The sequence below is a fragment of the Nicotiana tabacum genome, unplaced genomic scaffold, assembly GCF_000715075.1.
Source record: "Nicotiana tabacum cultivar K326 unplaced genomic scaffold, ASM71507v2 Un00001, whole genome shotgun sequence".
NCBI lineage: Eukaryota > Viridiplantae > Streptophyta > Magnoliopsida > Solanales > Solanaceae > Nicotiana > Nicotiana tabacum.
This window is the reverse complement of record NW_027438239.1, coordinates 5,893,785-5,909,501: the sequence shown is the minus strand read 5'-3', so window position 1 is coordinate 5,909,501 and position 15,717 is coordinate 5,893,785. Positions and strand designations below refer to the sequence as shown.

Genomic DNA, 15,717 nt, shown 5'->3' with positions numbered 1-15,717 from the left:
TGAAGAGAGCCCCGTTTCAAAGTTTTTTCGATAGTGCGAAGACTCTATGTGTATCCATACCGAGACCGATCCTTGCTATCAACTCTTTGATCAATGAAACTCGTGAACAAATTGAATGAAATATTGTGCTGAAACTTTTCTCAAAAATCTCAACTCAACGGTAGAAGAACAAGAAACACTTTTTCTTGTAATTGTATTTTCTCTCTTGGCTTTGTATTGCATTCTCACTTTCACAAAGTGATTTTTCTTTTCAATAATTTCTCAGGCAAATTTTCTCCACCACCCTTTATATAGCATCACCTATAAACTCTTTTCCTATTTGGTTGAGGTAATGATTTACTTAGGGTGAAAGTTTATTCCAATGGAATATTTTATATGGAAATTCGAAATTCCATCTAATTGGCATCGTGACTGCCGATTTCAAGTCCAATTCCAATTGGAATACAAGTATCAATTATTATATTATATTAAAAAAATAACAATCCCATTCTTAATGGGTTTGAATCAACCTCACGTCCTTCCTTAGACTTATTGGCAATCCAATCCTAAATTGGTTTTTCCAAATAAGTCTTCATCATTAATATATATATATATATATATATATATATATATATGTATATATATCACATATATATTTCAATCAAGAGATAATTTAATTTTCTATTCCAAATAGAAAACTTCAATTTGTTCACAATATTAATTATATCCTTTGTGCTAGCAAAGAATATAATAATATTTTATTTGGACTAATAACTAAATTTATTTGACTAATTAAATTCTTTAATTTAATTATCAATAAAAAATTAATTAATTCTTTAGCAAAGATCAGAACACTCGTTAGTGTGCGACCCCATAGGTTCAATACTAAGCCGGTAGTAAATTGATCACATCAATATATTAATCAAGGGTGGCGTCTAGCAACACTCCTTAATGACTGGATAGAATGAAGTATATAATTTACTCTCAAGAACCAATAAAAGAATAATATAGTAATTCCTTCTGTCCTTATAGCTCTTGGTCACCCTAGGATATGGTTCAACTGTCAAATCCTAATAGGCGACCAACTATGTATTTATGTCAAATATAATCGACCATTGAATGACCTAAGACACTCTTTTCTTCTTTCATTCAATTGCCCTGGCCAAGGTCTTAGTTTTTCCATTTATAATTCATGACAACGTGGAGCTTAAACTCATTACCAAGGGTTGATAGATTCCATCTTGATCAATCACTAATTCTATAAGTATTTAATCATACCCAATATCATTTTAACTATCTCCCTAGGGTCATAGGTGTCTAGTATCAAAGCACAATAAATAACTTGTCAATTACTATGACGATCTCAGGTCAAAAAAAATTTTTACATCACATTCTTCAAGAGAATATCCTATTGATAGTTTATGGTAATTCTAACCGTTTGGAATTATCCAATGAGTCGGTTCAATGATCATATCCCTATATGCATCATCTATCTATGTGATTTAGTTAATGAGATCAACTAATCTTTATCCAATAAAGACAATCACATAAATATTGATCTAACCAGATTACTAATGTCCAAATTAATAATCCTATGATCAAGAATAAATTTAGATTAAATTATAAGAAACTTCACTCTCATTATCTGATCTCCATCACAATGTCAAGTCACAAAATTTAATCAAGGACCTTATCAAGTTAATCAAATAATTAATAATAACTATGATAAAAGAATATCATATGTCATATATTTTTATATCAAATAACGTTCACAAAAATATGTTCAAATCATCAAATGTGAGATTGGATCTAGGACATATCTACTATATCTCTAACACTATTTTACGCTTATTTATGTCTTAAGATATAATCTCTCTTCGTTGAATATTTATGTGTTATCTCCATCTTCAAGAACAATTATTATAAAGGGTAAAATGAGAAAAAAATATAATTTATTTTGTCTTGTACTTCTAAAATAATAAATAATTTGAGATAATTATTTCTAAAAAATACGACCTATAATTTGAGATGTAGGGAGTAACTATATGTGTTTGAAATAGTAAGTCAAGTTTTTTAACATCTTCAGATTTAATTGAGAATAATCTTTCGATTTTTGTGCACAAAACTTACAATATTAGTCCGGATCTTATTATTCTCGAACCAGTCGAATTAGTGAACATTTTATTACAAGTTTCCAACTATATCATTTCCTCCAAAAGTTACCGAATTTCTTATCTTATTGTATGAAGTGTGGCAAGAATGTAAAACTTAAACAAATTAGATAGAGAAAGTACGGAGCTAGTGACTTTTAGAGGCCCATTAACTCAAACTCAAACGACGATAAGTAATGATTTCATGTAGAAATGACACCAGGTAGTCACTTAAAGGGCTGCTATTTAGAAATTAGTCATTGCGTCCTCAATTTCAGTATTTCAGTATTATTTTTCAGGATAAAATACCCTGAATTGTCCTGAAGTTATGATTTTTAATTTTAAATTTCAGGATAAAATAAATACCGGCGAATCCCTAAATAGTATCGCTTAGAATGCCTTGAATTTGCCCCATGATTCATTGGAATAATACAGATATAACCTTCCCTGCATTTCGAGGCATTCGCACAAATGGCCTTTTTCTTAATTTATTTAAATTTTGTCCCAGTTAGTCATTGGGTTACATTGTGTGCAAAAAGAAGAAGAAAATCCAACTTCTTCTAAACCACTAAGCGAATGGAGGTATCTAAATTTAAGGAGTGGCCTTAAAAAAACCTTATTGGCAAAATCCAACCAATTCCTGTTCATCTAGCAAAGAACCCCAAGAAATTGATTTGCCTTCTGTCTCTTTTAGTGCTCTCCCTTAATGGCTACATTAACATTTGACATCTCCCAACCAAAAAATAGAAAAGTTTCTTCTCTATACTAAGCAACTTTTCATTCGCCCCTCTTTCAATTAATTAGTTCAAGATTTATTTGGAATCCTCTCAAACAACATACTCCCTTATTTATTTGAAAAATGACATTGAATAGTCGCTCTCAAAATAATAGTTGATTTTCTTTTTGTATATATATACATTTTGTATGTTATATACAAAAATTATATAAATTTTATATATTTTTTCGGCTACCAAATAAAAATAGTTTATGGCGCTGCTACAAGTGATAATACTCCTTATTTATTTGGAGTATATAATACTCGAAGTCTGTAAAAGCTTGGCAATCGCTGCGAATTGCATCTTACGAAGGAGAATCTCATCTAGGGTGTTTTTCCCCTTCATAAACAATTAGAGTTGATTGTTCATATGATTACTTAATTTTAGGTAATTGGCTATCAAAGTGATCTATCTATTTTTTTCTTCCAAAAATCACTTTAATTTTACTTGATTAAGCTTCAATGTTTTTTTTTGGGGTCTTACAAAAGTCGCTTTACTTTACCTAATTAGCTTCAATGGTCATCTTTTCGATTTATGTGATATTCTTTTCTTTTTATTCAATTCCAAAAAGAATAATATTTATGGCTCATTTTAGACCACAAGTTTCAATAACAACAACAACAATAACTTAGTATAATCCCACTAGTGGGGTCTGGGGAGGGTAGTGTGTACGCAGACCTTACTCTTACCCTGAAGTAGAGAGGCTATTTCCGATAGACCCTCGGCTCCCTCCCTCCAAGAACTCCCCACCTTGCTCTTGGGGTGACTCGAACTCACAACCTCTTGGTTGGAAGTGGAGCATGCTTACCATTTGAGCAACTCAATCTTGTCCAGACCACAAGTTTCTAAAGTCTTAATTTCTTTCTTAAACTTGGTACTCAGTCAAACACCATCACATAAATTAGAAAGGAGGGAGAAAAATACGTAATTAAAAACTTGGACCAATTTAGAACCCTACTCCACCCTAAATCGATTTAATACCTGACCCGACCCATCCATTTTTTATTTATTAAAAATGCCCAAACACTCATATTTTCATTTACTATTCTATGTCTAGTGATAAACTTCTAAAGATGTCCCTTCGGGATGGCCTAGTAAGTTTGGAGGGCGATCATCCATACAGATAACATGAGATCGATCCCCTTCAATGTCTTATGGGTCGAGCCTGTATGCCTAGTGCAGTTTACATTTTCTGTGTGGTTTGCAGGCTATTACACATTGGAGGGTTTAGCCAGCGTGCACAGAGTGCTCACCCGAAGGGCAGAGACTGTAGCGGCTGCGAATTTTATTGGGATTCCAAAAAAAAAAGTTCTCAAGATACCTAGGCATTAATATTTTAGTTTTGTTTGTGAGCTATTAATCAATATGAATAGTGTTAAACTTGGGGAAAAATCGTACTAAGGTATGAAAGGTTGTAAGTCAATGAACGAAATGTGCGGACAACAATGAACGACATTATGAGTACTTGAACATTTTTCAGAATGAAAAGGAATAAGTGGGGTTAGGTATTGGGTCAGTTTAGGGTTAGGTTGAATTCCAATTTGGTCCGGGTTCTTAATTAGTGTTTTAACTATTTTTTCTTAAAATAAATTTGTCACGTCATTAAATTACTGGAAAATATAAAATTCCGTGAATATGACCATTAAAGCTAATTAGGTAAAGTAAAGTGATATTCATAAGACAAAAAAAAACAAAAAACAAAAAGAGAGAGAGATGACCATTGAAGATAATTTGATAAAGTAAAGTAACTTTTAAATGATAAAAAAAAAACATAAATAAATTTGATGTCCAATTATCCAAAATTAAGCGACCATCTATATCGGGCAAATAAATTAAGCTGCATGCAGCCAACACAAACTAGTGTCGATAGGTAATACTTAATTTGCTTGGAAGAGAAGGGCATTATGTGTTAGGTTTTTTCTCCACCCTACTTCTTTTTTTTTTTTTTTTTTTGCGGGGTATTTTAACAAAAGAAGTTTGATACAAGATACAATAAATTGAGAAATAATCCTTCAATTCTAATATATGAAGTATGTCCCTTAATTTACCACTTCGCTCTTGTTCTATATTGAGATACTATTAAACTATGTTTTATGCCATGGTATATATAAAAGGAATTATAATGTGAGCTCGAGTCTCTTTTTTTTCCTCAACAGAAACGCCTCGCTAGTTTTTTAATTTACCGTAAAGAATGATCAGTGATTGATTAGTACTAGCGAGAATAACACTTGACATCAAGATTTGCAATTTAGAGGCTGAATTGGTAAATGAAGTTGGACTTTTCTGATCAGTCTAAACCTTTGAGTTGAACAAGGAAAATTGGAAAATCTTGTGCACGAAATATTTATTGATTGGCCGGCCTCAACAGTAGTATCTTGGGCAGCTACAATAGGATGATAATTGCTTCCGGGGTGTACAAAAAAATCGATAAATCGCACCAAATTGATAATCCGAGTTAAATCGAAAAAAAAACTGATGTGATTTGGCATTGAAAAATAAAACCCGAGCATAATTGGTTTGGTTTGGTTTTAACTAAAAAAGTCAAACCGAAACCAAACCAACCCGATAATACATTTATATAATTTTTAAAAATATTTTATACATATAAATATTTATTGTAATGTAATTTATAAATATTTCTTAAACTTTTTCACAGTTTTATCTTTTAACGTATTATTTCAAGTTTAGACTTAGCATTCTTGAATGGTAAATAAATTTTACAGCCCATAAATGTAGTAACTCAAACAAAGTTTAAAACAATACTAATGCTAACAAAAGAATTCAATTCAATACTAAGAATGACGAAAGTGTTTTGGATAATTATTTTAGTTTTACATTGTTTATAATGAAAATGCATAACTTAGTTTATCTTTTTCTTTATATAGTACTTAGTTATATAATTAATATTAGTACTTATTAGTTATATTTATTTTAGTGTAACGATCCAACCGGTCGTTTTAACTTTTAAAACCCCGTTCCCCTAAAGAAAATTTCTCGTATGTGCTTTAAATGATTTATGACTTGTGGGAATGGTTGATTCGGGATTTGGAAGTATTTGGGTTGAAATCGGAACACTTGATTCCTTAAGTTGGCTTTAAAAGGCCAAGTTTGACTTTGGTCAACTTTTTGAGCAAACAGACTCGGATCGGTGTTTTGACAGTTTTGGTAGGTCCGTATCGTGATTTGGGACTTGGGCGTATGTCCGGAATCAAATTCTGAGGTCCCTAGCCCGAGATATGGAATTTTGATTAAAAATAAAATTTAAGTTTAAATAGTGACCGGATGTCGAATTATGTGAAAACGACCCCGGAATAGAATTTTGATGATTCCAACAGCTCCGTATGGTAATTTTGGACTTAGAAGTGTGATCAGAATTTTATTTGGAAGTCCGTAGTGAAATTAGGCTTGAAATGGCTAAAACAAGAATTTAAGTTTGGAAGTTTGACCGGGGAGTTGACTTTTGATACCGGAGTCGGAATACAGTTCTGAAAATGTTTATAGCTCCGTTATGTCATTTATGACTTGTGTGCAAAATTTGAGGTCAATCGTAGTTGATTTGTTAGGTTTCGACATCGAATGTAGAAGTTGAAAATTCTTAGTTTCATTAAGCTTGAATTGGGGTATGATTCATGGTTTTAGCGTTGTTTGATGTGATTTAGAGGTTCGACTAAGTTCGTATGATGTTTTAGGACTTGCTGGTATATTTGGTTGAGGTCCCGAGGGCCTCGAGTGAGTTTGAGATGGTTAACGGATCGAATTTGGAATTTAAAGAAGAGTTGAGGCAGCTAATATCTAGTGTGATCGCGGGTGCAAAAAATCCACCGCGGGTGCGAAGCCGCGGATGCGAAAAATCCATCGCGGGTGTGAAGCCGCGGATGTGAAAATTTCATCGCGGGTGCAAAAAATCCATCGCCAGTGCGAAGCCGCGGGTGCGAAAAATCGATCGCTGGTGCGAATCTGCAGGTGCGAAAAATCCATCGCAGGTGCGAAAAAGCCGTCGCAGGTGCGAAGCTACGGATGCAAAAAATTTTGCCGCGGGCGCGATGATCGCTGAGCAGTGGGTGTTTAAAGCGGGGATTTGAGCATTTTTGTTCATTTCTTCATTCTTGGGCGATCTTGGGAGCTTCTTGAGAGGAGAATTCACCTAGCAACTTAGAGGTAAGTTAATTCACACTTATTGCAAGTTAAATACATGATTTATATATGGATTTAGACATGTAAATTTGTAGAAATTTGGAGTTTTGAAGAAAAAAACTAAAAATTGATATTTTTGATTTTCACCACGGAAATGGTTATGGAATTGGGTAGAAATTATATATTCAAGTTCTTGAGATTATGGGTAACGTTTTCATCCGAAAATTTTTAAAATCCGAGCATGTGGGCCCGGGGTGAATTTTAAAAATTTTACCATTTTGGATAGGGTAATTTATTTAATAGATGAATTTCGAATTTACTGAACATATATTAATTATTTTATATAACTTTTGGATAGTTTCGAATTTTTCGGCATCGAATGGAGAATTTTACGCGACGCGATAATTGGAAAGTGGACTTTGGGACGAGGTAAGTCTCTTGTCTAATCTTGTGAGGGAGAAATTACCCCATAGAGATTAAATTGAATAATTATTGATAATTGCCGGGGCTACGTACGCACGAGGTGACGAGAGTCCGTGCGTAGCTACTATTAATGCTAAAGTCCGGGTAGTTTAGGACTCAAAGCATGAATTACTTGTGTAAATTGTATTCCTTATTTAATTAATATTATTTGATATATTTATATTTATATTGTAAATTGTTAGATAAAGATATTAAAGGATGGAAATATCATATGCTTAATTTTCTGTTTAAATTAATTAATTGTTAAAAGAAATTTAATTAATTGTTAAAAGAAATTATTCTTCGCCCCGAATTTATCTCATAATAAATATATTCTCCTTCCGGAGGTACATAAGAAAATGTTCTCCTTTCTTGTGCAGCGGGCCGAACACCTCGACAGGATAGATGCATCTATGGATCGCGCCGCATGTCCCTCGGCAGTATACACGACACTCTGGATCGGGCCGTACGTCCTCGGCAGAAATCGTGCTTAATATTAATAATAATTACAGGATACTTGGACATTTTATTATAGCTTGTCAAGCTATTTGATAAATTAAAATTTTTATTGAAATTGAATTGCAGCTTGTAAAGCTATTTGATAAATTGGAATTTTTATTGAAATTGAAATGCAGCTTGTAAAGCTATTTGATAAATTGAAATTTTTATTGAATTTGAAGGATTTAATTAATAGATTAGAAATTATTTGAATTGAAGGAATTTACTGGGTACACGTTATTTTCATACTCATACTGCATTTGATGTACATTTTATTGTGCGGGTACATATATGTATAGCGGCCTTGTGGGCTCAGAGGAGTGGTTAATAATTGTGGGGACATAGGTGAGCTGCATTCTATATTACGATCTGCAGCTAACAGAATCTCCGTCAGAGTTATTATACTTTCCTGTCTAATTTGTATTCTGGACAGATGCTGTATTTTATTTTAATTCCCTAATAAATGCTCATACTCTTGTGATACCGGGTTTTGGGAATGGTTGTGAATTGTTTAGAAATTTAGTTTTTTTAAAAATATTTATCATTTACTCTATGAGTTTTATCTTTACTATTTCATTAAAGAAATTTTTATTTCAAAAATACTAAAATGGGTAATTAAGTAAATTGATTATGGTTGGCTTGCTTGACAGTGGTGTCTGGCGCCATCACGACCTATAGGTGAAATTGGACCGTGACATTTAGCATGACCTATATAGTATTTTTAGATTATGTTGCTTATTAATTAGCAATATTTGTTTTATGTAATTTTGTTATTTTATCTTTGTTATTGAATATTTTAGTATGTTATGACTTATCTCATATTATTGTGTTAGTTTCTTGAAAAACACGTTATATAATTGTATTTTACTATGACTTATGAAATATTTGGAGCACAAGTTACATATTTTATGCTATGAAGAATTTATCGGAAAAAACTCGAAAACCCGAAAACCCGAAACCTCGCTAAAAACGCGAGAAAAAACCGAGATTGAAAAACTCGACTTTGTTGGTTTGGTTTATAAATTTTAAAACCCGACACCATTATTTGATTTGATAATTGAAAAATCCGAACCAACCCATCCTGTACACCCATAATTGCTTCTATTTTCTTATGAAAAATGTGACTGCAAATAGTACGATGTAATATGTATGAAGCATAATTATCGTCAAGTTGTTGTCGGACATGATTTTCGAATAGATTATTCGTACTCCCTCCGTTTCACTCCTTCGTTTGGCATTATTTTATCATCAATTTGTGTTGAAAACAATGACACGTCTATATATATAATCTAAAGAAGAAATTGAGTTCATCACTCAAATGGTCACTCAACTATCCAAAATTATCTACTAAAATTATTTTTTTATCGTTTGTAACAGTAAAGTCATTTAACTATGCGTATAACACTCAAAACGTCAATCTCAAACTTATGATTGCCAAATACCTATTTTACCCTCTAAGTTATCAACGTTTTTCTTCTTTTTATTTTTATTTTTAAATTTTTAATATTAAATTTTTTTTCTATTTTTAATTTATATTAAGGACTTACCTATATAATACATAAATTTTATTTATAAATTTATAAATAAAAATAGTATTTAAGCATATATAATGTTGGAATAATAAAATATTGAGCATAGTAGAAAACATTGATTAGAACAATTTGTTCGTAATAATAATTTTAATATTAACAACAAAATCTCAAAAATATATTTACACAATTCAAAATGAAAGAAAATAAAAGTTTAAATAGATATTCCATGCACGTAATATAAAAACTAACTATTTAAATTAAGGTATTTTATATTAATACATTATATATTCTTGAGTATTATGCTCAATTATATTATTATTTTGATATTATATATTCTAAAAAAATATTATTTATTATACAAATAAAAATATTATTTTATAGGTAAGTCCATAATGTAGATTAAAGAGAGAAAAAATTATAATATTAAAAAAGTTAAAAAAAGAAGAAGATAAAAGTTAATAATTTAAAGGGTAAAATAGGTATTTGACAATGAAAAGTTTGAGAAATTTGGTTGAGTGACCTTCTGAGTGTTATAAACATAGTTAAGTGATTTTCTTGTTACACACGAAAGAAAGATGACTTTACTAGAAAATTTCGTATAATTGAGTAACCATTTAAGTAATGGACTCGAAGAAATGTTTATAGCAACACAAAGACGATAACATACTTAAAATTATAAGTTTCAATAGTTTTTCATTCTTTTAAATATCTTTCGAGTCAAATAATGCAATAAATTGAAATAGAGGGTGTAAGGGACTAGGAAGTTCTTATTTTGCTGGCCAGCCTTGACAGTCCAAGAAAAAGCATCACAGATAACCCAAATATCACTCCAATTAAGTGTTCCTGAAATTTCCAAAAGATAAAGAGAGGTCAAATATCTTTGAGGGATTTGACATATATTTTGGATTGGGAAATGATTTCCATGTGGAAAGAAAACTCAGAGGGTAGGTTTATTTTTATAGTACCGTGCAAATTATAAAGACATAGACTTCCTAATTCGTCCACTTACTATTATTTTTATTCTATATATCTATTTGCTGTGTCAAAATAAAGAGACACACAAAAAGCATGTGTAAGTTTTTTCCCTGTTATATATAAAGATGAATCTATTTAGATGGCAACTTCCAACATTAAGCTAAAAATATATTCTCTCCACACATTGAAGTGAAGCAATATAATGGACGTGGCAATATGTACCAACGTATGGATGCTACACATGGCCACCTCCAAAGGACCTCCGTCATCTACTTTTTTAATTTCCTTTTTCAGCCGAGGAAAGCCAAAAGCCAGCTGCCTCTCTACCAAAACTGAACCATCACCTAATCAGTACTCTGCTATTTCATCTTCAGATCAAAATCTCACAAGACGTTCAGGGAATTACCAACCTACTATGTGGGATTTTGAATATATTCAGTCCATACACAATGATTATGCGGTAAAATAATTTGTTTAGCACATATTCATGTTATTCAATTATCTGCATAAATAATTCGTTGTAATATCATTCAAAAGATTACGTAGCTGATTATCAATTGTAAATGTGTTGCGTAGGGAGAGAAGTATATGAAGCGTTTTAACGAACTGAAGGAGGAAATGAAGAAGATGATAATGGCTGAGGGATCACAAGAGTTAGAGAAGTTGGAGCTGATTGATAATTTACAAAGGCTTGGAGTTAGTTACCACTTCAAGCATGAAATCATGCAAATTTTGAGCAACATAAATCAGCACACTTCAGCCACAAGAGATTCATTATACGCCACAGCTCTGAAATTTAGACTCTTGAGAGAACATGGTTTTCATATCTCTCAAGGTAATGTTTTTGCCAAACCAATTTCCTTCTTCTTTCATGCATCTGATATTTGGTCATTTTATTTAATTTCTTCTTTTTGTTTTAGATATACTGAACGATTTCAAGGATGAACATGGTAACCTCAAGCAGAGCCTTTGTAAAGATACAAAAGGATTGTTACAATTATATGAAGCTTTATTCCTCCTTATCGAAACTGAAAGCACTTTTCTAGAGTGTGCAAATAGATTCGCAATGTCACATCTACGGAATTATTATCTCAAGAATGAATATAATAGGAGTAATCAAAACAATCCGACAGTCGCATTAGTGGGCCATGCCCTGAAACTTCCTTTGTATTGGATGATGTTGAGAGTTGAGGCAAGTTGGTACCTTAACATTTATGAGAATATTTCAAATGCTAATCCTCTTCTGCTGGAGCTCGCCAAGTTGGACTTCAACATTGTTCAAGCAACACATCAAGAAGATTTGAAAATCCTGTCAAGGTGACTAGATATATATCTTTTAAGTGACTAATCTTTATATATTTATGAGAGTTGTTCTCATTTTGCACCCCTAAGGTATGTCCTCTTCTATGATTCGCACCATATCTTAGTATTATTTTTAATGAATTAAACCTTATTTTCTTGAAAAATAATAATATTATCTTCAAATTATCTGCAAGGTCAAAACAAGAAAAATAGTTATATAGAAGAAAAACGTAGGTGATAATGTATGAAATCTGGATGGTGAGAATTATATTAACAACAACAGCAATAGCTCAGTGTGATCTCACAAGTGAGGTTTGGGGAGAGTAAGATGTACGCAGCCTTACCCCTACCCTAGAAGGGCAGAGAGACTGTTTCCGATAGACCCTCCCTCGACTAAGAAAAGATGGAAGGAGCACTGATAGCAAATAATAATCATACAAGATATATATCTGCGCTTCTCCTTTTAACATGCCCGAATCATCTTAGTCTCGCCTCTCGCATCTTTTTCTCCACAGGGGCTACTCCCACCTTGTCCCGAATAACTTCATTCCTAATTTTATCTAACCAAATATGTTCATACATACATCTCAACATCCTCATTTCAACAACTTTCATCTGTTGGACATGAGAGTTCTTGACTGGCCGGCACTTTGCCCTATACAATATAGTCGGTCTAACCACTACCTTGTAGAACTTACCTTTTAAGTCTCATTGGCACATTCTTATCGCACAAGATATCGAAAGCGAGCATCCACTTCATCCACCCTGCTCCGATAAGATGTGTGACATCCTCATCAATCTCTCCATTACTCTGAATAACAGACCCAAGATACTTGAAACTCTCCCTCTTGGAATGAGTTGCGTATCAAGCCTCACATCCTCGTCCACTTCCTGGATAATACCGCTGAACTTGCACTCCAACTATTTTGTCTTGGTCCTGCTCAACTTGAAACCTTTAGACTCAAGGGTATGCCTCCAGACCTCGAGCCTCTCGTTAATACCACCTCGCGTCTCATCAATCAGAACTATGTCGTTTGCAAATAACATAAACCAAAGCATCTCATCTTGAATTATATTAAGTTCATCTGAAATAAAAGGAAGTCTTTTTTTAAATTTCTACAATATATTTTATTACTTATATTTTGATGTTATTTCTCTTTCCAAGGGCTAAGAATATATTTTAATTAATATTTTCACAAATGCCTCTGATTAGTGTTTTATCCCTTAATGTGGGTGGGATATTCCGGCACCAATCCAAATTTAGCCGGGCCTAATGCGGATACTAGAAAGTGGAAGAAAAAAAAGGTTTTGAGGAGTTGAGATAATCTCTAATACCTTGAATATTTATCTAAGAATATTTGAAATATATTCGATCCAATAATTACTTTGGTAGTTAAAGATTTATTATACGATCAATATATAGATTTAAAATCGATTATATAGAAATTAATATGCCCGATAATTTCTCTCATACAACATGAGTTTTCATGTAAAGCTGGTGGAAGAGCACACGCCTTGCAGAAAAGTTGCCATTTGCAAGGGATAGACTGGTGGAGGCTTTATTTTTTGCAGTGGGGATAATATTTGAGCCTCAGCACAGCTACTTCCGAAGAACGTTGACAAAAGTCATTGCTTTTGTTGCAGTCATAGATGATATTTATGATGTTTATGGCACACTTGATGAGTTGGAAGTCTTCACTAATGCTATTGAAAGGTAAACTTTAGGGAAACAGTAAATTTGATATATTCATTTGCTCATTGGTTAACTATACTAATTAATTAATTGCTTCGCTGTCTAGAACGGTTTAACGGAAGACATGTGCCTTTAATTACGACTTTTACAAAGGAAATTGGAGAAATTACTCCGTTACTAATTTTCTAATAATTAAATATAAATTCAGATGGGAGACAGAAGCAATGGAACAACTTCCAGATTATATGAAAGTATGTTATCTTGAGCTCTTCAATACAACCAATGAAATAGCTTATGAGGTTCTCAATGAGAAAGGGATCAACGTTCTACCCTACCTTATAAAATCTGTAAGATTCATTATACTTAAGAGTTATTCTAATTTCTTCATTCTCCTTCTCGTTTTCTGAAGCACTTGTATTTTTTAAAATTATGGGTTCATTGTTGAAATTTTACATTTATATTTATGTTTTATGTCAAAAATGATAGATTTAGTTGAACCTATTAAACCCATGCTACATCTTTTATTTGAGACAAGTTATTAATTAGTGGGCAGATTTGTGCAAATCTTACCTACAAGAAGCAAGGTGGTACTACAATGGATATACGCCAACTCTGGAAGAATACATGGATAATGCATGGATCTCAGTTGCAGTTCCTATGGTATTAGTACATGCTTTCCCCCTTGTTACCAATCCAGTTCCCAAAGAGGCATTTGAATCCTTAAGCAAATATCCTGATATAATTCGTTGGTCTGCTATAATTTTTCGTTTCGCCGACGATTTGGGGACATCATCGGTATGCTTTTATACCTTTCTCTCGTATAGAACTTACTTATATTTGACTCTTGAATTGACATTATTTGAATGATATATTTGAATGGAGACATTGTGATCAGAAATAGCCAGATTTATAACTGACAATTGAAAAATAGTCACACTTTAAAAAGTAATAAAAATTTAGTCACTTTTACATGTAAAGATAAAATCTGAACAAAAACACCCTTAAAAGTCCGGAAAAATTCCAGCATAATATGCTAGAGTTCGAATTTTTTTACATATGAGATTACATCATAATGTGCTAGAGTTCCAACATAATATGTTAGAATACGCAGAAACTTCATAATCCAGGATATTATACTGGAACTTTTCGTGTGCTGGAATTCCAACATAATATGCTAAAGTTTATACGAAGGAGATCCATAATTCAGCATATTATGCTCGAACTTTCTATGTTTCAGCAAAATAGTGACTAATTTTCAATGACTTTACAAACGCTTCTATTTTTCAATTACCAGTCCGAAAACTGCATATGTGCTATTTTCAAGGACAAAAGTATATATATTTTCAACGCTGAAATTGTTTGGCCTTCAAAATAAATATAATATATATATATATATATATATATATATATATTTTGATTCATTTAATTTATCTATTTCCTATAATTAATTCAGGAAGAATTGAGAAGGGGTGACGTTCCAAAGTCAATTCAGTGTTACATGAACGAAAAGGGAGCTTTAGAAGAAGAGGCAAGAGAACACATAGGACTTCGTATAAAGGAGACATGGAAACTCCTGATAAACACAACTCAAAGGGAAAACTCATTATTTTCTGAAACATTCATTGGATGTGCAGTAAATATTGCAAGAACGGGTCAAATCATTTACCAGCATGGAGACGGGCATGGAATTCAAAATTTTGAGATTAAAAATCGCATTTCCAAATTATTTTTTGAGCCCATCAGAACTTCAATTCCATGAAGTCCTATCCTAATTTTGGTTTTTATATCTTTAAATAAATAGCTAGTCATATTTATTGTTTACTTTTTTTTTAGCTATATACATAAATTTTATATTGATTATACACTATTATACACATATAATACATAACTTATGCATATATTATACATTTACTTGCTACTTTTTGATTGGGTGAACGATTATTTGGACTAATTCTTTTATGCATTTCTTATCAAGAAAGATCACTGTGAAAAAACAAAAGACAAAAAACACTACGTATCTAAACTATTATGAATGGAAGGGCCAAAACAGCTGTGTTTTGGGTAGCTAGATGGCATTGACAAGTGTGTGTATGTTATGAGAAATGTGACTGCAAATAAAGCGCAGCTTAAAGAATTGAAGACGTGATTTATGTTATGAGAAACGAAGACATGATTTAACATGATTTGATACGTAACACGTTCACTATAGAGAAAAT

The 15,717-nt window shown here is 32.2% G+C and overlaps 1 protein-coding gene across 3 annotated transcripts; it reads left to right on the top strand.

Moving 5' to 3' along the window:
* The first annotated feature begins 10,455 nt into the window (after positions 1–10,455).
* Positions 10,456–15,418, top strand: LOC142178831 ((-)-camphene/tricyclene synthase, chloroplastic-like). 3 transcript variants are annotated; one of them, XM_075248579.1, is made up of 7 exons: positions 10,456–10,966; positions 11,083–11,341; positions 11,427–11,823; positions 13,304–13,522; positions 13,710–13,848; positions 14,048–14,296; positions 14,959–15,418. In XM_075248579.1, exons 1-7 carry the CDS (start codon positions 10,709–10,711, stop codon positions 14,962–14,964), a joined length of 1,527 nt encoding a protein of 508 aa, XP_075104680.1. In that variant the 5' UTR covers positions 10,456–10,708; the 3' UTR covers positions 14,965–15,418. The 3 variants fall into 3 exon arrangements, with proteins under 3 accessions (XP_075104680.1, XP_075104678.1, XP_075104679.1); XM_075248577.1 differs by having other exon boundaries at positions 14,955–15,418; XM_075248578.1 differs by having other exon boundaries at positions 10,517–10,966; positions 14,048–14,161; positions 14,955–15,418.
* Positions 15,419–15,717: the final 299 nt, after the last annotated feature.